The following is a 23,500-nucleotide window of genomic DNA, read 5'->3' on the forward strand; positions in this document are numbered from 1 at the left end:
AATATAGTCAAGTAAAGTGTATGACTTTCTTTTGCTGTCACTCCGATTACAGATTAGAACTTCTTAAATAGTGTAAAAAACAATGCACAAAGAGTCCCCAAATTAGAAAACAAGTTTCAGTTTGACCTATTTGTAACCCTCTGATGGTCAGCTAATACCTATGGCTTCTGGCTTGCTCTCCCCCTCGCTCATGAAGTAACTGATTTATTTTAAAATCCGGTATCTACATACCTACTCCCTGATCCCCTGGCAGCGACTCTGACAGAGTGCTGGACAACAACTTCTGTTGAGGGTCTTGGGGTGGGTGGTGCAAGCCCGCCCACATCTGAAGGCCCCTTCCCCAGCCTAACGGGAGGAGCTACTGGATCCAGATCTCAAATAAATAGGGGGGACAACTAGTGACAAACAGGGACAGGAGTGAGGGTCACAGGTTTATAAGCAGGAAGCCAGAGGATGACACCAAATAGAGAACCCGGGACAGCGCCCACTGCTCCTTGAAAGCATCCAGGGAGCCAATGGACGCAGCCCAGAGGAACTCTGCCCAGATACATGAGCCAAGGGAGGAGCAGAAGTAGCTCCCACAGTTGCAGAGTACCTTCCCTTCCAGCATCCTCCTCCTGGTATGGTGGATGGCCACCTTGGCCAGTGCCAGGAGAAGGTTGATGAGGAGGTCTTGTGACTTTGTGGGACCATGGATGGGGTGTGTATAGATCAGGAGGTGTGGGGAAAAGTGCAGCCAGAACATGAGAAGAAGGTTCTGGAGGAGCCAGAAAAGGGGCTGCAACCTGGCACACGTGAGGTAGATGTGTGCCAGGGTCTCCTTCATACCACAAAAGAGGCAAGAGTTGGGGGTGTGTGAATCATACCAAGTACACAGGCCATGGAACCAGGGTGGAATACACACTGGCCCACCAGGGTGCCTCACCCTCCACAGATTGTAAGAGTTCCTGCCACTTCGTGTCAGGCCGGGACACAAGGGTGAGGAAATGAAAGGTGTGGACCATGACTGTGTACAGCTGGGATAGGTGCAGTTCACGCAGCTGGCTCAGGTTATGCAGAGGAGGTGGCTGGGGGGAGCTCATGGGGCAGGGGCCCAATGACAAGTTCCAGAGGGCCGGGGTGAAGGGCAGGTGGGGAGCATCCTCCTGCAGGACCCCTTCAAGGAAAACCCAAGAGGTGGAAGGTAAGACTGCCCTCACCTCCTGGAGTACGAGATGGGGGTCGGAGGGGTGGAGAGTTCCATGTGTCAGCCAAGCACCAGTGGATACACCCAGGCCTCTCCCCTCCCCACCCCCGATTGTAGTCCAGAAAGTCCGGTTATATCAGATCCCTGGGAGGCGGCGGAGGAAGGCGCGTGGCACTGTGCTATGATGGATTACCTGCACCATAAAGGAGTCCCTGCAGGGCCTGGAGGTGGAAGACATGGAACTGACTGCGGAGGCAGAGCAGGCCCTGTCTTCCTTCCTCCAGGGGGAGACTCAGAATCCCCACAGAGACCGAGTGCAGCCCCAGCAAAAAGAACTCCAGAGTTAGCTGCTCAAGGCAGGACAGTTTACTCTGCAGGCTCAGGGTGTTGAGCCGGTGCCAGAGCATGGACAGAACCAGCTGGTTAAGCACCAGTGCCCTCCCCCGCAGGAAAAGGCACCAGAGCTATCCCATCCTCCTCCGCAGCTGCTTAGCCACCCTGCCCTCCAAGTTGTGCCAGTTCTCTGGTGGGGAGGGATGGGTGGCAGAAAGGTAGATGCCCAGATAGAGCAGCAGACCCACACTCCACCAGATGGTCTGGAGCACGGGTGAGAGGGAGCTCGTCTGCCACTCGTCCCCGACCATCAGGCCAGAGCTCTTGACCCAGCTGACCTGGGAAGAGGAGGCCACTGAGCAGACAGCTTGGCAGGCCTCCACCCACGCCGGATGTCCGGGTCCTGGACCATGAGGAACACATTGTCAGCATACGCTGATAGGAACACCCGCAACTTTGGCTCATGGAGCACCAACCCCGTCAACTTCCTGTGAAGGAGGAGAAGGAAGGGCTTGACCCCCAGAGTGTACAGTTAGCCTGACAGTGGGCAGCCTTGATGAAGATGACAGGTTCAGTAACGGTCCAGTTGAGCTTGACCAAACACTGTGGAGGCATACAGCACCTGGAGAAAACCCATAAACTGGGGCCCGAAGCCAAATGCATGCAAAGTTCCTAGGAGATACCCATGGGCCACTCCGTAGAATGCCTTTTCCTGGTCCAGGGACAGGAGGGCGAATGACAGACCATTGCCATACTTGAGCAGACGAATATCCCAGACAAGATAAAGATTATCAAAGCTGGTATGGCCCGGATGGTATAGGTCTGGGTGGGATGGACCATGTCCACCTGCATGGACCCCAGCTGCAGCAAGATGGCCTTCACTATGACCTTGTAATCACTGATGAGGAGTGAGATGGGATGCCAATTCCGAAGGGCACGGTGGTCCCCCTTCTTGGGCAGCAGGGCAAGCACAGCTCGCCTGCATGGCAGCCGGTGCACCCCACTCCCTAAGGATTCGGCCCAGACGACGGCGAGGTCTGGGCCGAGGACATCACAGAACATGAGGCAGAACTCCATTGTCAGCCTGTCCATGCCTGGGGATCTATTAATGGTCATCAGATGGAGGGCTTCCAAGAACTCAACCAGAACAACAGCCTCTTCCTCCAGAGGCAGCAACTCCTCCAACAGCAGCAGCAGGCAACCAGTCAGGAGACGCTCCAGTGTAGATAGTGTCACATGCTCTCTCTCTCTGGGAGGAAGGCCAGAAGGCTCCCAAAAAACACCACAGGGTGTTTTACTAGAAAAAAGGTCTTTGAGCTGTTTGTGGGCTAGAAAGTAGCCAGGAGTGAGGCTGACCCTGACATCCATAAGGACTCATCTGGGATTCTTAGCTGGTGTGAGGATTTGATGGCCAAGACAATGGAGAAGACACTGCAGTGGTTGTTTGCAAGTGCAAAACCTGGACAGGGGCAGGGACACTTGTCCCCTGAGCCCCCCCAATTGGTGTCACTGGTACATAGCCAGATACAATGATCATTTCTGAGCAACAGAACGTAGATAAAGATTTAAAACGTCCTTAAGTTCCAGAGGTCTGCTGATTCTTCCTCTGTAATGTGCCCTCTCTCCCTGAGACATGCAAAGCCTCAAATGCTTGTTTAGACTTGCATCCTGTTTAAAGTTTAGGTCATCCTATCAGGGAAGAGAAACAACATCATGGGACACAGATGATTAATCACAAATAAACAATGGACAATGAGTAACAGTAATCTTAGCACTTGTGGATAATCCAGAGGTTATCACTTATTTGCACAGTGAAAACAATACCAAACATGATATTAGTCTCTACTAAAAAAGAAGTAGAGGATGAGACTGAAAATATTGTAATATTGTTATAAATTGGTGCTCTTGGTATGCTATCACCTTGAATAATGGGCCAGATCCTCAGGTAGTGTACATCAGTGTAGCTCCATTGAACATATGCTGATTTATACCAGCTGATGTTCAGGCCCACTGTGGTCAGTTCTGGTCATCCCCATCCAAAAAAGGCTATGCAGTGGAGGGGAATCCTGGGAAGCTCTTGTTAAAATGCTGCCACCAAACTGAAGAGAGAGTCACTGTGATTTGCTGCAATTCACTCCCTCTCTAGAGCCTGTCAAACCATCCCTACAAGGGATGGCTAATCCATGGGGCCTCCTCAGCTCTCGTCCCCTAATGCCCCTACTCTACTTGCGCTACATTGATGAAATCTTCATCATCTGGACCCATGGAAAAGAAGCCCTTGAGGAATTCCACCATGATTTCAACAATATCCATCCCACCATCAACAGCTTGGACCAGTCCACACAAGAGATCCACTTCCTGGACACTATGGTGCTCATAAGCGATGGTCACATAAACACCACCCTATACAGGAAACCTACTGACCGCTATACTTTCCTACATGCCTCCAGCTTTCATCAAGACCAAACCACACAATCCATTTCTACAGCCAAGCTCTACGATATAACAGCATTTGCTCCAATCCCTCAGACAGAGACAAACAAGATCTCTATCAAGCGTTCTTACAACTGCAATACCCACCTGCTGAAGTGAAGAAACAGATTGACAGAGCCAGAAGAGTACCCAGAAGTTACCTACTACAGGACAGGCCCAACAAAGAAAATAACAGAACGCCACTAGCCATCACCTTTAGCCCCCAATTAAAACCTCTCCAACGCATCATCAAGGATCTACAACCTATCCCGAAGGACGACCCATCACTCTCACAGATCTTGGGAGACAGGCCAGTCCTTGCTTACAGACAGCCCCCCAACCTGAAGCAAATACTCACCAGCAACCATACACCACACAACAAAAACACAAACCCAGGAACCTATCCTTGCAACAAAGCCCGTTGCCAACTGTGTCCACATATTTATTCAGGGGACACCATCATAGGGCCTAATCACATCAACCACACTATCAGAGGCTCATTCACCTGCACATCCACCAATGTGATACGTGCCAGCAATGCCCCTCTGCCATGTACATTGGCCAAACCGGACAGACTCTACATAAAAGAATAAATGGACACAAATCAGATGTCAAGAATTATAACATTCAAAAACCAGCCTGAGAACACTTCAATCTCTCTGGTCACTTGATTACAGACCTAAAAGTGGCAATATTACAACAAAAAAACTTCAAAAAGAGACTCCAACGAGAGACTGCTGAATTGGAATTAATTTGAAAACTAGACACCATTAAATTAGGCTTGAATAAAGACTGGGAGTGGATGTGTCATTACACAAAGTAAAACTATTTCCCCATGTTTATTCCCCCCCCCCACACACACTATTCCTCACACGTTCTTGTCAACTGCTAGAAATGGCCCACCTTGATTATCACTACAAAAGGGTTTTTTTTCTTTTTTTCCCTCCTCTCTCCTGCTGGTAATAGCTCACCTTACCTCACCTCACCTTACCTCACTCTCGTTACAGTGTGTATGGTAACAGCCATTGTTTCATGTTCTCCGTGTATATAAAATCCCCCTACTGTATTTTCCATTGAATGCATCGGATGAAGTGAGCTGTAGCTCATGAAAGCTTATGCTCAAATAAATTTGTTAGTCTCTAAGGTGCCACAAGTCCTCCTTTTCTTTTTGAGTATATTTGTGATTACCAAAGAACACTCATGTGAAAAGCATTTAACAAATGTTTCCTTGGAAGGAGTGTTGCCTTCCTCTTTGGTTAGGTTTCCAATAAAACGTTTTAGCTTACACAGGAAAACAAATGAACAAACTCATGTCCCTCATTCTTCCCTGTCTCTCTACTTCTACCACCACATGCACCCTTGTGGTGCTAGGATTTATGATGAGCTAATGGAGGAAACAATTTGTGGCACTCCCTTGTTAAAATATTGGCAGCAGCATGTCATTGGATATATCCAGAAAGAGAAAAAGTCCAGAGAAGGGTAAAAAAAAAATATGATGAAGCAAAGAAAGATTTCCACATCAGAAGAGTTTAAAAATACTAGGACTGTCTTGTTTCTGTTTTGAAGAAAGGAGAAGAGGAGATAAAGTGATGGAAGTATATAAAATAATCAATAATAGAGAGAAGGTGAGCTGGATGTTGTTATTTAGTCTTTCCCCTTCTAAAACATAACAACGGAATAGTCAAAGAAATTAAAAAGCAACATATTTAAAAATGATCAAACTTTTACACAGCATATAATTGACCTGTGAAACGTACTGCCACCCACACTACATAAATAAGCCAAAGTCAAGGGCGCTGGAACAGTTTGCATAGTGGGGGTGCTGAGAGCCATTGAACGAAACTAAATCCTGTATATGATAGTAACTACTTTAAATTAGGGGGTGCAGCAGCACCCCCACACCCATAGTTCCAGCACCTATGGCCAAAGTACTTAGTAGGATTTTAAAAAGAATTAGATGTTTATAAGAATAGCAAGAATATAATCACCAGTTACAATTGCTAAAATAAGAGACACAAGGTGGGTGAGGAAATATCTTTATTGGACCAACTTCTGTTGGTGAAAGAGACAAGCCTTTAAGCTCCACAGAGCTCTTCAGGTCTGTTATGGGGAGATCAGCCCTCATGCTTCAGGACATAACTGACAACCAAAGTTCAGATTTTTGAAGATATTTAGGTGTTGCTGCACTCGGCATTGCAATGCCTAACTGATTTGAAAGCCTAAATCTCATTTTCAAAAATGATTTAGGCATTTAGGAGCCTAAATTTTATAAACTGTCACAGGGATTTTGGCTCCACAAGTGCCCAAATCCCTTTTGACAATGATACTTTGGATCATAAATCAGCTAGGCGTTGCAATACTGAATGCAGCAATGCCTAATCACTCTTAAAAACCTTAGCCTAGCTGCCTGGTGTTAGGAAAAAACTCCTCTATTGACAGATTATTGCATAACTGACCTTGTGGCAATTATACACCTTCCACTGAAGCATTTGGTACTGACCACTTTCAGAAAGAATACTGGACAAGGCAGACCATGGATGTGATCAGCTATGGCAATTCCAGTGGTCTTGCAAAAGATTACAATAAACAACAAACACTAAAAAGCTTTAAACCCCATTGTAATGAATTTTACTTATAACCATCTTTAATATATACTGGAAAAGATATAGAAGTAAGGTTATGGCTCCTGACATTGAATTTCAAACATTCACAGAATTTACTCTAAAGCTGAAATCATTTAAGAACCTGGATTTGTGCTGGAAATGGCCCACCTGTTGATCACTTTAGATAAGCTATTACCAGCAGGACAGTGGGGTGGGAGGAGGTATTGTTTCATATTCTCTGTGTGTATATAAAGTCTGCTGCAGTTTCCACGGTATGCATCTGATGAAGTGAGCTGTAGCTCACGAAAGCTCATGCTCAAATAAATTGGTTAGTCTCTAAGGTGCCACAAGTACTCCTTTTCTTTTTGCGAATACAGACTAACACGGCTGTTCCTCTGAAACCTGTCCAGAGGAAGTTCACTTATCTGATTAATGGCCTATAGAGGTTCCACAAGCCTACTGCTGCTGATGCTAGAACACCATCTCTGGGGGTATTTCCTAAAGCTTGGTTTGAAATGGGTTCATAACTATATTAATTTTTTTTCTCAGAACTAGTTTGCATGGCTGTGTAGTTTGAAGACGCTCACATCTGTAATGTGAATCTCTGTCTCATCTCTGAATCTCATTACAAAGCTGCAATTCAAAAAGCAAGGTGTGATTTTGTGGATGATCAGGTGGGTTCACTAGAACCAGAACTTAGACTAGTGAGCTAAATATAATTCTGGGTTTAGGGGATAGAAAAAAGGCATTTAAATGGGAAGGAATGGGGTAATTCAAAAAACAAAAAGCCCATCTCTCCCTCTCACTTCATCTGCCTCAAAAATACCTTGTTAATGTAGATTTATGTTATATACAGTATGTTGTAGGTTGAAAACTCTGAACATTTGAAAGTCAGATCAGAACATAAAAAAGTGAAGGTTCCACAAACATCACCACACAGCATGTACCTACTGGTAATAGACACACAGGAAATTCATAGGTACTACAACAATTTTAGAAACTTTTCATGTAATTGAATACAATTCAATATGCAATATATTTTGCTCAAGCACAAGCTCCTATTTCTCCTCCATGCAGAAAAAGAAAGGCTTCAGCCTGTGTCTGTTAATGTTGTACTCTGACACGTGTGGCTGATTTATGTGGAGTGCACGAAGTAAAAGGTTCATATCTGGCCTGCATCTGCTATATCTCAGAGGCATACTGAGAGTGTTGTAGCCTGATTGATAAGCGGGTATTTGCTTTTATCTACTAAGCAATAGTTGAAAGGGTTCTGCTTCCGAATTAGCTACAGTAGTGAGGTTGTCAACTGAATGAGGACCTTGAGGAGCACATGAGAAACAGTCCATTGTGTGCTCTCTCATGAGCAATGTTATAAAATTTGTTCGTCAAACCAACAGGATCACAACCACTATAATACAGGAAAAGAGACAGAGCCAATACAAAATGTCGAAACACTTGCACACTCACATCATCTCTTTTGGGGAATCCCAGAATAGGTGAAGCAATCTGCATATGGTCATTCCAACGTATCCCACTGCCCACAGGCTAGGTCTTACCTTTCATAGACAGTTACGCTGCCTCCCCCACCACCCCAATATCTTATAATATTTAATGATGGTTTCAACTTTCTTTCCTTGTATGTACTTTGACATAACAATATTAGAGTCCCTATCCTCACTAGGTCAATTAATCATTTACATTATTCTCATTAGCATTTACATCAATTAGTTGCCATGGTACACCTGCAGTTAGTACATGTAAGTTTTGGTTAAACTCAACAAACTTTTAAGCTTTCCTAAAATTCCAAAAGTGTACTTCTGCAGTTCCTCACTCTGCCTTTTCCTATCATGTACCATTCTCATTTACTGTAATCCTTATCTTGTGATTTAAGATCAATCTATTGGTTAAATACAACTTTCCTATCACAGTCTTAGCTAGTCTAAGCTAATTGTCATGCAGGCCTGAGGCCTATAGGTCCTTGTGTTACAGCTTACTCATAAATGGTTGTTACATATCTGGATAGCTACAGGGTGAACTAAATCGAGATGGTGGTATTTCTAGTCACTATAGACATATTTATATAGGTTGAGTTTAAAGATCACTGTGGAGTAGAAGATGAGGGAGGGTGTTGTCTACAGAGTCTATGTGGAAGTTAATATGTGATCACTGTGGGAGGACAGCTGTGAGCAGATCACGTGTCTTGCCTGCATAGGACATTTTGGTTACCCATGGTCAATGGATGTTTTTCCAAGACCTCAGATATGTGGAAATACAGGGACAAAGGATAGGGAGGTGTTGTGGGGGGCAACTGATCAAGGCAGAGCTTTTGTCATGCCTGGGCAATATAGCTGTAATAAAGAATGTACGTTCACCTATAACTGCTGAACAGTCACAGTGTCAGCTGGATCTGAAGGAAAACTGGGCATAGCTGGTACAAGACATAGTGAACTGGCTAAATCAGGACTCTGAGTCAGGGAATGTTTCCCTTGCAAAACTGAAATGTATATGATATGAGGCTAAATAATAACACAGTTAGTTTCCACTAACTAATAGAATAACAACATGATGATCTCGAGAACTGACTTCCAGACTCTGAGTAGCATACATTTTTTTTCGTATTTTCCATCTGAATCTGTTAGCTCAGCTAAAACAGCGTGTATTCAAGAGACCAAGTGAAATGCTTTCTGCTGCCCCTCTAAATCACATGGGGTATGCTCAGCCAATCCGGGACAGGAGAAATTCTATGTGATATTTTCCCAGCAACCATGGTTCAAATTTGGCTCCAACTTAAAATGGCACTGGGGAACAGCAGCATCAAAATGCTGTGGATATCTTGGCACAGCAACACAATATTTCCCATAGACACAGAATCTGAGCTCATTGTCACTGGAGGAGAGGTTATTTTGCCAAGTTGCTGCATGAAGGCACAGTGCTACATGACTATCCCAAAAGACAGAGATTTTCAGGGGTCCAGACCCAATGCTTGTATCATATCATGGCAGAAAGTGAGGAGATCTACCCCCCTGCTATGGGAGAAGTAGGAAGAAACTCAATTAGTCAAATCTTGAAGACATCTTTGTGCCTTGAGGGGATGGTTTCCCATAGAGGGATGAATCTGGCTCCATACTTGTTCATTTCCATGAGCTGGTTTAGCTTTAAATAAAGTGCATGTCCTGGCAGATTCTTAATTCATGGGGTATATTATTCTCTCTGTAGCTGGTCTTTCCCTCACAGGAAGGTCTTCCCCTTCCCATACTGGACTGGTCAGAATCTGGCCATTAACTTGAATAAAACCATATTCCTTTTGAATGTGCAATGGATATTTTCTTCACTTTAATATTTTGTTTAGAACATGAAGCTGCATGAACATCTTAAAATGATCTGAGCATAAGTAGGATGCCATGGTCTCAGATGTGTTGAAGGGACATATCAGACTGCCAAATAGGATACCAAGAAAAAAAATGTTCTTATTTCAAAGATAAAAATATGTATGGCATATTTACTGTGCAGGCCCAGGCTTCTTGTGGAGTTGCTTTTGGGATAGTAAATTAGAAAAACACGTGAATTAAAGGGTACTTAATCAGGTTGAAGCAGTTACTCCAATTCCAGCAACTCCCTCCCCCTATGTTACATCTGATAATGTTGAAAGTCCAAACATAAATTTAGTTTAAAAAGATGTAAAATGAAACTCAGTTTACATAGCTAGCCATGTAATACATATTCTTCCAAAAGAAGCAATTTTTACCACAGCATAATCTGCAGTTTACTAATCCCCAATTGTAAAGTTTTACAAACTGAAACTTTTCCACATGCTTTTTGCATGCCAGGATTCCAAACATAATTACAATGGAAGGGTATTAATAAAGGGACTGGAGTCTTGGCCCAAGCCATGCTCCATTATTTGGGCAATCTGATAGAAATAGAGCATATGAGCAGAAAACTCAGATGATTTCAGGCTATGTCATGTCAAATAGAAAAACAATGGGGAAAGAAGTGTAAACATGCACAAGGAAATGAAGTGTCAGACTATTTTTAAATTATCTATAGACTTCTGAAGAGGCTTAGTCATGCAATAGCATTGAGTGAAATTAAATGGTAGCTTGATTTGTTGAAGAATCCTCATATTGCTTAAGTCATTTTTACCAAGATATCAGCAAAATGAATGTTCAGAAATGTGGTGTATATTTATGCATTTTAAAGTTGAAAAAATCACATTGAACATCAGAGGAGTGAGAGTAGGCAGCTTGGGACACAGAGGATCCAAGGAAGTTAACGTGGGTGGGAAAGCATATGTTGCTGCCTGGATGAGGAAGTGGTACACCACAGTTACTTCATAAGTGCAAAGTCTTTATAAACTAATTCTTTTGGGGTTGTTTTAAATAGAGAATGACACTCAATCCCTGACAGGGCTGCATTATTGTTTTAAAGGATTGATGCTTTCTCAAAACATTAGACTGCTGCTTGTACTTTTTCCAAAATTATCTATTTTTAACCTCGGCCTCTTCATCCAAGCAATAGGCAGATGGGTTGCATAGCAAACTCTATTTTGCCAAGTATGAAAAGAATGGCTTATTGAATCTTACCTGACAATGGAAAACATATTCTGGTGTGGTTTTCTTAAACTTCATGTTCCAAACTAAGGCCACCCCATCTGGCTCATGTGGAGCATCTTCATTATTGTTATAAGAAGCAACCATCAATTCAGGGTACTAGACATGAGAGAACATGCAGTAGGATTAGATTCTGTTTTGGGGATGAAGAAACTATGTGAAATCATCTGAGACAGAAGCAATCGTTTCTCACACTACATGTGGTATCAAGTATCTGGTTTTAATAATAATACACACCACTCCAAACATACTGTTTAACTACATTTTAGTTTTATATTTTATTAGTAAAGTCCTTAAAGATTTCTCTGTTGGCTCCATATCAGCATCCTCTCAGATATCACCAGGATATTATTATTTACTGTAGGTAGTTCTCTAAAAAGTATAACTTAAAGACTTCAGATATTCAAACTTTGTTATGAAACAGGTCCCTATACTAAAATTCTACTACAGTGAAATCTGACAATTTAACCTGAATGCTTAAAACAGTTCCTTTCTGACCAATAGATCAGCTTTTATTCTGAAGTCCACAGTCTTCAGCATGGTAGAGAGTTGCTTTTTCCTTCTTATTTCAGAATAAGAATAAGGCATCTAGTACAGAAGATTCAAACAACAAATGAAAATATCTTCACACTGGGTCCAATTCTGCAAGATGCTGAGGTTCTCTTTTGAAGTGAAGAATGCCATCAAACAGCATTTGAGGGCACTCATTACAGTGAAGAACCGGGTCCATATTTTCTAGTACACTCAGTCTCAAAGAAAACATGTATGATGAATTAGACTTTCAGACTATATTGATTACAAATATATTGTTTTCAAATATCATAAGCAAAACTAATTTAAGTACAGTGAGCCAAACATATTTCTGATGTAAGTCCATTTACTTCAATTCAGTTACATCAGGAATGAGAAAAAACAAGAAATCTACTTTATTACAAAAGAATCTAACCTAATCTTGCTGAAAAATAAGCAAAAAAATATATATATATATTTTGTATATATATTCTTTTGTAATAAAGTAGATTTTTATATATATATATATAACTGGCATATGGGTGAATGAGTACATCATTATGTAAATACTTTATGCAAATACTTGTTTATGTATTTCATAATTTAATCTAATAAGTGACCATCGAAATTGGCTTGGGCATTTTTACGATCTTTAAAAACCCAGGTATCAAATATCAAGATCAAAATAACTAATATTAATAATAATCTACCCATAAAACACAAGTCATTTACTGTTCTTGTCCCCAACTTACTCACATACATATACTTCAGAAAACTCTATCCCTCAATCCAAATGCCCCAGATAAAAAGATGAGCTTTGTAGTATGTCCAGGTTAGAAGATGTGGGTTCTGGAAAACCAGTGGGGCAAACCAATGGGGCTCTCATGGAGAATGACCTGTCATCAAGCCTCTCCAATTTCTACCAAGAGTGATTCAGCTCAAGTTCTTCTTCTGGTATCTGCAGCATTACATAGGAAGGGTGGTGAGATCTCTTAGTTCCAAGCCATTTACCATTGTACAGGGGAAATGCAGAGCTGGGAGAAACAGCTCTTTAATACAGCATCCTTGAGACTGATCTGCTTTACACCAGAAACCAGCCAATCCCTCCTAGGATTGGGAGAGAGGTAAAGATGGCTTAACTGTGTACCTAAGTATCTGTTTACAGGCACAGTTGCCTATTTGGGGCTAGTTCATTCTCCTATAGAACACAACTGGAGGTTTCTAAGTGACTTTATGGTAGTCTGTCTGAGCACAGACAACTGCAGTCTTGTAAGTTATCAGTTTGCAAGCATTCTGCAGTCATAGTGAGGGCATCAACTTGTAAATTTAGTCCCAACTTTAGATATTCAATCATTGGCATCATATTGAATTGGACAACCACCATTATGAGGAGTTTTGACTTGAAGGGGTGATTGCTATTGAGAGAGGAGGTGAAGCACTCTGAAAATTGTCAGTTGGGCACCTCTCAGGGGTTGATGACGAAAATCCTGACTCTCAAGTCCCCAATCAATGAGTGCACACCAATCCCCCTTTTGGGAAGGCAAGGGTAAATCCCACAGACAAACACCACACTTAGCGATAGGACAATGTTTTTATCTGAAGGGAGCAAGCCCAGGGACAAAAACACCACACTTAGGTCCTGTCTACATTAAGGACAGTTTTGTAAAATGTCCCACCCTTGGCCTGCTTTTGGGGTGATCACATGAGAATCAAGAAGGATCAGGCACTGTGTGTCTGAACTCTGTAGCTTTTCACTTGTGTTTGGCTTTACATTATCCAATATAACCTTGTTCTAAACCAAGCATTGTGATTTCCCTCCCTTTTTACATGAAAGTTGAACCTATTTGGGCATTTGCCTGAATAAAAGCCGAGTAAGGACCTAAGACTTTTATCCTTCTTTCTGCAAAAGAATGAGAGGACTACTGGATTAACTTCAATTGTATGAGGGATCCCACGTGTCCTGACCCATATGTCACAAGTGACTAGGGAACAAGATAATGTGTTTAATCAAGGCATCAATGTTCTTTTTATATTTTTTCCAGTTAACTTGCCTTCAGCATATTTTGCAGGAACAGCTAATCACAGACAATTGAGTAATGTATTCTGCGTTCACCTGATAGGTCAAATACCGTTTGGTACACTAGGCTTTGCACAATGTCGGGGTGGGAGTGTGAGCGTACCATAAACCTCTGCTTGGTGAGACATGTCAAGCTTGCCCACGTTCCTTCTGCATTACATGTACATGACAAAGGAAATAGAAAAGCCAGAGTGCCCCACCCCCAATGAAATGTGGAATGGCACTGAGAATAGCTCAGCCTGCACATGCCAAAGAAATAAGGACTCAGAAGCTACTGGGAGGGAAAGGTAGGGCGGGGCCATCCCAGAACAAAGAGGCAGGAAATAGAACATGCTTGTGTGCCTGAGGGCCTGAAAAATTACATCTGGCAGTTTTCTAACTCGGCTTTATCTTGCTATCCTGGGACTACAGTAAAAGCTGCCTGTTAGGAAAATATCAGATAAGAATTCCATGTAATTTCCAGCTCCTGAACAAGTGAACAACCACGATAAGCATTTCCTCAGGCTTATATTTGATTTCTGTTTAAATCCATATGTTCTTAAAGGCCACCCACATGCCAGTACATACCTCTTGTAAAATTTATATTCTTAGGTAGAAAAGCACAGAAATAAATTCTTAATTTGATTCATGGGGAGTCAGTCATATAGAAGAAAAAAATCTGTTCACATGCAAATGAGATTGTATCCCATTGTTCCTAAAGTATTTTGGATCATGTATGATGTAACCAAGGCACTATGGCCTATGTGACACATTAAAACTAAATTAAGTGGGCTCCCTGATCTAATGCAGGACTCTCTCTCCCTGACTTCCAACCTCTTTCATTCTAACTGCCTGCCAATTCACTGCTTCACCTCACCTTGTCAACTAGCATTTTACACACAAAGACCCGTCACCTGGTATGGAGGGACAAAAGACAGTCCTACTGTGCATCTTAGGAGGTGTACAGGAGGATTGAGAGAAAATTACTGCTAGTCAGAATCACTGGGTGCCTATTCCGCTGCCTCATTCTGTCCATGTACACTGCTCATCTACTTCAACTTTAAGCACATAAACTTTTACACACTGAGCTCCTAAGGTGCTCAGGAGCATGGATACTTCATGTCCTCCTCATCTGCTCCTCCCCTTTCAACTAGTCACTGCTCCTGTATATCTCAGAGACCTGTAGGAAGGAAGCCTCAGTACTGAAAACCTGGTGTACTCTGTGGCAAGCTGGAGTCTAAAGTCTTCAGTAAGACCCTTCCGTTTTCATAGAGCTCTGCTGAAAATCTCTGTGGCAGAGTCAGGTACATTCAATATCATTTTTAAAGGCACTAAATATGAAAAATAAAACAGTCAAAATATTAAATTCTTTGTGCTAGTTGTTCCTGCCTGCAATTGTGTTTACTTTACTTGGTTGCCAAATTATAAACTTTCAATGTGCCACAAACTTTTGTACAGAAAATGTGTAACTGTAGGGTAGAAGTTTTTAGGAGAGTGGAAAGCTGGAGGTTTTACCATTTGGGCAGGGTTATTAATACATAGTTTAAATATTAAGTCATGATTTTTAACGTCAAATACAACCAAAAAACAGATTCATATACTGACTAGTCTCCCCCTACACACACACACACTCACTCGCTCTTTAAGAGCCAATTGTTAACTAATGCCTAATGTCAATGAAACAAAATCTTACCAGATAAAACAGAATCAAAGCTTTACATGTGGCTCACAACTTCAAATCTTACCTGAAGAGACCAATCCATACAGGTGACAACACGATGCTTTGACCAATGCTCATCATAGAACTGACGATTAAAGGAAAGGTTGGCTCCGGCTTGAACATCTCTGTGTGGATTCAAACAACAAACGGTATGCTTTAAGGTACCAGGGCTTACTTGCCATGACCACAAATGTAAGGATTTCTGACTGCCCCCTTTTCCGATTCCCTCTTTCCCAGCCTTGTCATCTTCACTTAATAATCCTGTCCCTGGCTATTTAGTCTTACTGGCCATCTTACCTGGGAGTAATAGAAGAGTCACATTTTTGCATTTGAAATAAATTTGTGTACATATTTGACCCAAAGCAGAATTGCTAATTTCCCCCCCAAACCCTCACCCATTCACCTTCCTCAATCACTGTGTACAAAAAACCTTGTTGTCACTCAGGCCTACAACCTGGGCATCATCTTCAATTCTGTCCTCAATCTTGAGCCTCACATTCAGGCTTTGTCTAAACCTTGCCAATTTTTTTTTTTGTGTAACATCACTAAGATACAACCTTTCCTATCCACCCACACAGCTAAAAGTCTCATCATTTCCCATCTTGACTACTGCAACTTCCTCTTCTCTGCAATCTTGTCCCAATCATTTCCATTCAAAATTCTGCAGCAAAGACCATTTTGCTAGTTCATTGCTTTGATTGTCACCCCTTCCCTTGCATCCCTCCACTGGCTCCCCTTTCTCCATTCATCAAACATGAGCTATTTGTCTTAATTTTCAAGACCATTCTCAGCCTATCCCTACCCCACTGATCATCTCTCTCATACTAATAAGATGTCACTTCCCACCTCCAATCGTCCAATGATTCTAGCCTTCATCACTCACTTGTTATATTTTCAAACAATGATCCCTTTCTCCCATGCTGTCTCTCATGCATGGCAGGAGCTCCCTGTAAACATCCAAAAAGCTAAGTCCTTATCCTCCTTCCAAACCCTTCTTAAAACTCTCGTGTGCCCTGATACTTACCAAAAACTTGACAACTGTTAGGCAAGTGGTGAACTGTAACTACTGCCTATCACACTGACTAGTATGATCTCATTGTTTCCTGGTGCTCCTCCATCTGGTCTGTCTATATCCAGCTGTTGTTTCTTGTCTTATACTTAGATTGTAAGCTATTTGGGGCAGGGACCATCTTTTGTTCAGGGTTTGTACAGCACCTAGCACAATGGGATCCTAGTCCATGGCTGGAGCTTCTAGGTATGGCCACAGTTCAAATAAAAATAAACAGTGCCTATGAAATGCATATAGTTCTTATAAAGCCATAATATGCCCCAGCTTCAAATCGACATAAGGTATCACCACTCAAGTTATAATGACTGTCTGGTCATATATATGTATTCCCCTATTACAGGTTACCTTCTTGTGTTCATTGTGGATTCACTCACTGCAAGGGTCTAAGTAAGGTCTTCGATATCATGTAGGGTTGCCATTGCTAACTGTCTAATCGCACAAACTCATACACCACCTGCCCTGCCCTTTCCCCAAGGCCATACCCCTGCCCCGCCCCTTCTCCAAGGCCCCATGCCGTCTCACTCCATCCCCCCTCCCTCCATCGCTCGCTCTCCCCCACCCTCACTCACTTTCACCGGGGTGGGGCAAGGGCTTTGGTGCAGGTGGGGGTGTGGGCTCTGGGCTGGGAGGTGGAGCAGAGGGGTTCGGAGTGTGGGAGGGGGCTCTGGGCTGAGACTGGGGCAGGGGGTTGGGGTGCAGAAGGGGACTCAGGGCTGAGGCAGGGGGTTGGGGTGCGGAAGGGGGTGAGAGGTGCAGGCTCTGGGCAACGCTTACCTCGGATGGCTCCCAGAAGCGACCAGCATGTCTGGCTCCTAGGCTCAGCGTATTGCCCCTGCCTGCAGGAACTGCCCCCACAGCTCCCATTGGCTGCAGTTCCCAGCCAGTGGGAGCTGCGGAGTTGGCACTCTGGGCGGGGCATGAGGGGCAGCCCACAGAGACCCCTTGGCCACCCCTGTGGCTAGGAGCCAGACATGCCAGCCACTTCCGGGAGCCACGTGGAGCCAGAATAAGCAGGAAGCCTGCCTTAGCCCTGCTGCATCACCGACCCGACTTTTGGCCTATTAAAAACTCCTGGATTGCTTTTAATAGTCACTGGGAGACTGAGGCCAATTCCAGTAGACTCCTGGCCAATCCAGGAGGGTTGGCAACCCTAATGTCATGGAAGCCCTATGGTAGCCTGGTAAGGAGCACTAATACAGTAACTCCTCACTTAACATTGAAATTATGTTCCTGAAAAATGCAACTTTAAGCGAAACGATGTTAAGCGAATCCAATTTCCCCATAAGAATTAATGTAAATGGGGGGGTTAGGTTCCAGGGAAATTTTTTTCACCAGACAAAAGACTATATTATATATATATATACACACACACACACACACACACACACACAAAGCATAAGTTTTAAGCAAACAATTTAATACTGGTACACAGCGACGATGATTGTGAAGCTTGGTTGAGGTGGTGAAGTCAGAGGGTGGGATATTTCCCAGGGAATGCCTTACTGCTAAATGATGAAGTAGCAATTGGCTGAGCCCTAAAGGGTTAACTCATTGTAGTGAATGTAGCCTCACTCTCTACAAGGCAGCACAAATGCAGTGAAGGGAGACAACATGGCAGACAGAGACACACACTGTGTGTGTGTGTGTGCGTGTGTGTGTGAGAGAGAGAGAGAGAGAGACATGCACATTGTACCTTTCAATATGCTGACCCCACTCTTAAGTACACTGCCTTGTTAAGTAGATCAGCAAGCTGAGACCACAGGTGCTGCCAGGAAGCTCCCTCTGTCCTAAGCCCTGTCCCTGTCGTGTGCCCCCCTGCTCTATGGAAGATGGGGTAAGTGGGGTGCAGGAGCAGGGGGGAGGGGGACACCCTGACATTAGCCCCCCTCTTCCCCTCCTGCCCCCTGCACAGCAAGCAGGAGGCTCAGGGAGCAGCTCCAAGGCAGAGGGCGGGAGCAGCACACGGCAGTGGGGGGAGAGACAGCTGAACTGTTAGCAATTGATAGCCTGCTGGGAGGCTGCCGCACAGGGAACTTAGGGGAATGGGGAGCTGATAGGGGGGCTGATGGTCCACCTTGGTTCCAAGCCCCCACCAGCTAGCTGCAACGGGCTGCTCTTCCTGCAAACAGCGGACAAAGCAGGTGGCTGCCAAACGATGTTATAAGGGAGCATTGTGCAACTTTAAACGAGCATGTTCCCTCATTGATCCGCAACATAACAACGAAACGTTAACCAGGATGACTTTAAGTGAGGAGTTACTGTACTTCTCAGAAGATAGCCTCCAAACCCATTATGAAAAGGAGTACTTGTGGCACCTTAGAGACTAACCAATTTATTTGAGCATAAGCTTTCGTGAGCTACAGCTCACTTCATCGGATGCATACTGTGGAAAGTGTAGAAGATCTTTTTATACACACAAAGCATGAAAAAATACCTCCCCCCACCCCACTCTCCTGCTGGTAATAGCTTACCTAAAGTGATCACTCTCCTTACAATGTGTATGATAATCAAGTTGGGCCATTTGCAGCACAAATCCAGGGTTTAACAAGAACATCTGGGGGGGGGGGACGGGGGGAGGAAAAGACAAGGGGAAATAGGTTACCTTCATAATGACAGTCATTATGCTAGGTAACCTATTTCCCCTTGTTTTTTCCTCCCCCCCTCCCCCCAGACGTTCTTATTAAACCCTGGATTTGTGCTGGAAATGGCTCACCTTGATTATCACACACATTGTAAAGAGAGTCGTCACTTTAGATAAGCTATTACCAACAGGAGAGTGGGTTTGTGGGGGGGGGGGGGGAGAGAAAACCTGGATTTGTGCTGGAAATGGCCCAACTTGATTATCATACACATTGTAAGGAGAGTGATCACTTTAGATAAGCTATTACCAGCAGGAGAGTGGGATGGGGGAGGTATTTTTTCATGCTTTGTGTGTATAAAAAGATCTTCTACACTTTCCACAGTATGCATCCGATGAAGTGAGTGTAGCTCACAAAAGCTTATGCTCAAATAAATTGATTAGTCTCTAAGGTGCCACAAGTACTCCTTTTCTAGTTGAGAAGTAGATTCCATCATCCCTAACCCCACTTAGGTTTGGCTCTGTGAGGAGAAGGGTGAATTCAACGGATTGGGCTGTTCAAAGTTGTCTTCATGATTCTTCTTGAACTTTAGACAAAGAAACTCTTGCTTCAATTTAAAGACATTTAATGATTGTGATCTTGCATTTACATAGCACCTTTCAGCTACATGGATCCAAATACTTCACAGATTTTACTAACTGGCTGTATAAACTCTGTGTAGAGGAATCACAGGACCCTCTGGGGTGAACTGAAGCAGCTGTGCAGTAGTGGACTGTAATGCTACCCAACAGCTTAGGGTAGTCCATGAAGAACACTGTATCCAATTAAAACTGTGGGGGAAATTTTAGAGCTTGTCCACACAAAGACTTAGAGCGTGCGAAACTAGGGTATGAAGCTACAGTTCTCTAGCCTGCCACTCAGTATCTGCCTGGGTGGACCCTGCTACCACACACACTTTGACATACTGCACCACAGAACTTTTCGTGCACCGCAGCAGGGTCCACATGGCCAGTTAGTGCACAGCAGGCTAGTGTGTTGTAGATTCACACCTCAGCTTGTCACACACTCTCAGACCATGTAGACAAGCCCTCATTTAGGCAGAATGCAATTACTTCAGGTGGAAACTGTCTAAGATTTCAATACTAACACCCCACCTTTGAAATGTGTAATGACACATTAACAAATACAGGTGATCAAGACCTTGATTTTTTTACATTGTCTGAAAGATAGTGCTATAATAAAGAAGAATCATAATGAAGAAGTTGTCCTAAAGATTTCTCTTGATGATCTAGTCAGTAGCTCAGTTGCAAAGAGCCAGATTTTTAAAGTAGTTTGGAACATCAGGGGATTTTCAACTCCAATAGAAGTTAGGCTCCTATTCACTTTTCAAGATCCCATGAGCCTTTCCACACCTTTAGGTGCCTAACTACACATAAAAATCTGGTCCAAAGTTTAAAAAGGAGTATGAAATGACAAATAATAATCAGAGGGAAAAATCATTTTTTCCCAATATTTTCCTTGTTTTCATCAAAATTTGAAATGTTGTCAAAAGATTGAAATTCAAAAAATATAGACTAGCTCTAATAAGAATTTTAAAAGAAATCAGATCAAGCACGAAGCTATTTTACAAAATACTTCAGTATAACACACTGATTATAGACTTTCAAACTATCAATCTCTGAGGTTTCATTGTCTCTCTCTGACCAGTATTCTATTTTTTTTAAAGATGCACTTTTATCAGCTTTTCTTCAATATACATTAGAGTGGGGGTGTTATTTAAAAAAGTAAAAAACTGACCCATCTTTCTCTTCTACATCTCTGCCACTGTAGTCAAAGAATATGTCTGAATCTTCAGCCAAAGCTCGCTCAATTACACGTATTGTCCGGTCGAAAAATATCAGGAATTCTTCTGAATGGAGAATCTGTTGTTTTTCTTCCTCTGTCAATTCTCTAGGAGGAGCTTGCAAAGTACAAAGACATTGTTAAGAATATGACAGCGAAGACGTTTCCAAATGAATCAAAGTCTTCAGTAAAAAGGAATTTTTTATACGAAAGCTCATTGCATTACTGACAGGAATAAATCAGCGCCTTACATTTAAAATTATTACTAAGAATGATTTTAAATGTATCAAAATGTACTCCTGTAGTCATAGAATGTAGCATTTATGCAGAAGAGATCCTATATCTTGCATATTTATTATTCTGAAGAGGAAAATACTTAAGACCCAAAATTAAATAAACCCTTCATTCATATTTCAGGAAATAGTTCTGACTGACATTAATTGCCATACTAAACTTGAAAAAGCATAACACTTATATAACAGAGGACCTGTCTTAAATGCCCTTTTAAAGCAGATAACTTTTTATGGCTAAAATAAAATAATCTTCTTAACTTGGTAAAAGTTATACTACAGTTTATTGTATTAAAAGGGCTGCTGGATTTCACGTCAGATAATACTTCTGTTCTGTTCTTTCATTTTCTTCCTGGTGCAACTGGTAAATTTTGTTCCTGTTTTGGATAGTTTGTGAGGCAATGAAATAAATAGCTAAAGTTCCCTTCGCATGTTAACAGTGAAGAAAATTTAAAAAACAAACAAATTCTATTTTCTTTAAATATTTTTTTATTATTTGTAAAAGAACTTTAAAACCACAGTGGACGGACTTACTGTACAATTCCCTGCTCACTGACACCGACAAAAGCTACAGAGAATCAAACTCTTTTACAGGCATAGTATTTTTTTGAGCCAGATTCTGACATTTGATTAAAAATATGCTTAACCCTTAGAAGACTAGACATTTTCCAAATGAATGACCATTGGAAGAAATGTGACTACTTATATGTAGGTTTGGAAGAATTAGATTTTTATTAGTTAATGCTGACAAACAAATTTCACTGTACGCACACAAATTGACAAAATAATATTTCCATCAATAATAATCAAAATTTACAGTTAGGCAAAGCAAGAAAGTTGCTGCTTGAGAAATTATTAGAGTTTCATTTAAGGCTATTTACTTTGAATATTTTGACACGTGATGTGGACAGTTTGTGTTTTAACAATTATAAAACTTTAACTTTTTGATTCTCATTATCTACTGTCATTAAATAATTATTGTCTGATCCTCTCCCTTGTGTGATCCTCGCATAATGTTCTGCAGCTCTGAAAATTTAAATTGATAAAAATCTAAAAAAAATGCTTAAAAATATACATTGATATTATCAAAAATTAAGGATTGAATTTTGCCAAGCCTACTTACATGAGATGGGGATTTTTAGGCTTGCACACTCAATTGTCAGTTTGTGTGATCATAGCATATGCTTATATTTATTTATAATCAGTGACTAACATATATGATATCTGTGTTATACATCTCCAAGATTCATCACACTTTGCTACACTACAGCCTGATTCTTAGAGGTGCAGAGCTCCTGCAACTCCCATTGACTTCAACTGGAATTGTAGGTGCTTGGAACCTCTGAATACCTAGCCCTTAGATTGGCTTATAGCCCTGAGTAGGCGAAGGTGCCTCCCAGAGCTCTCCAGTGCACAAGGGAGCACACCTATTGCTAAACCCTTTCACAATATACTCCCCTTTATGATAGTGGCCAGCTCTATTGCTGGTGGAGAAGAGGGCACTCTGGTACCTTGTGGGATTGTGCAATTGTAGCTGGAACTTGATAAGGTGATGGTGGGGGCACAAGTGGGGGAAGGCTCTTTGTGCCCTGCTCCTCACACTGTGTACTCACTCAGGGGCCACCCACAAGCGGGTCATATATAACAATCCTATTACAAAGGATATGGGCCAGATCTTTTGGTTTACATTAACTGGGCCCAAATTCTGAAAAGGACATTTTCCAATATATTCCACCAGTTAAAAAACACTCCCTACAAGATTCACTGAGTTTACTTTCCTCATAGGGTTTAATAACCTGTTCACAAACTATAACTTGAGTGTGGATATCAGGAGAAAAGGAAATTGAGAAGTTCTTAAAGTTCCAAAGCTAAATTCTCCTTTCAGTTTATACCAGTGAACCCCAGTGATTTGTAATGCATTGCATGCTATCTCAATAATCTTGTAAATCAAACATAATAAACTGAAAAGCTGTCTTTACCAATATGACATTTTAAACAATTAATCTTTGTTTTAGTTATATTAGCTACTTTGGAAAAGGGTGCAGGATCTACCTTTGGAAAATGCCACAGGTGTCATTGATTTACAACAAATTAATCCTGCCAATGGACCAAATTTCCAGCTGGTGAAGCTCTAATGACTTTAGTGCAGTTATGCCAGAAAAGAATTTGGCCCAACATTTGTAAATAGGCTTCCAAACAACATATCGTAAAAGAATCAACAGCTAAACAA

At 42.3% G+C, this 23,500-nt stretch overlaps 1 protein-coding gene across 8 annotated transcripts in view; it reads right to left on the reverse strand.

Moving 5' to 3' along the window:
* Positions 1–23,500, reverse strand: part of DYNC1I1 (dynein cytoplasmic 1 intermediate chain 1) — a 262,038-nt gene that overhangs the window by 92,213 nt on the left and 146,325 nt on the right. For all 8 annotated transcript variants that reach the window (XM_048838191.2, XM_048838190.2, XM_048838186.2 and 5 more), the window contains 3 exons: positions 20,936–21,098; positions 15,516–15,615; positions 11,178–11,303 (listed from right to left, as the gene is read on the reverse strand). In XM_048838191.2, the coding sequence (XP_048694148.1) occupies positions 11,178–11,303; positions 15,516–15,615; positions 20,936–21,098 (389 nt within the window). The remainder of the gene's footprint in view (positions 1–11,177; positions 11,304–15,515; positions 15,616–20,935; positions 21,099–23,500) is intronic.

Source organism: Caretta caretta, chromosome 2 (genome assembly GCF_965140235.1).
Source record: "Caretta caretta isolate rCarCar2 chromosome 2, rCarCar1.hap1, whole genome shotgun sequence".
In the NCBI taxonomy this organism is placed as follows: Eukaryota; Metazoa; Chordata; order Testudines; family Cheloniidae; genus Caretta; species Caretta caretta.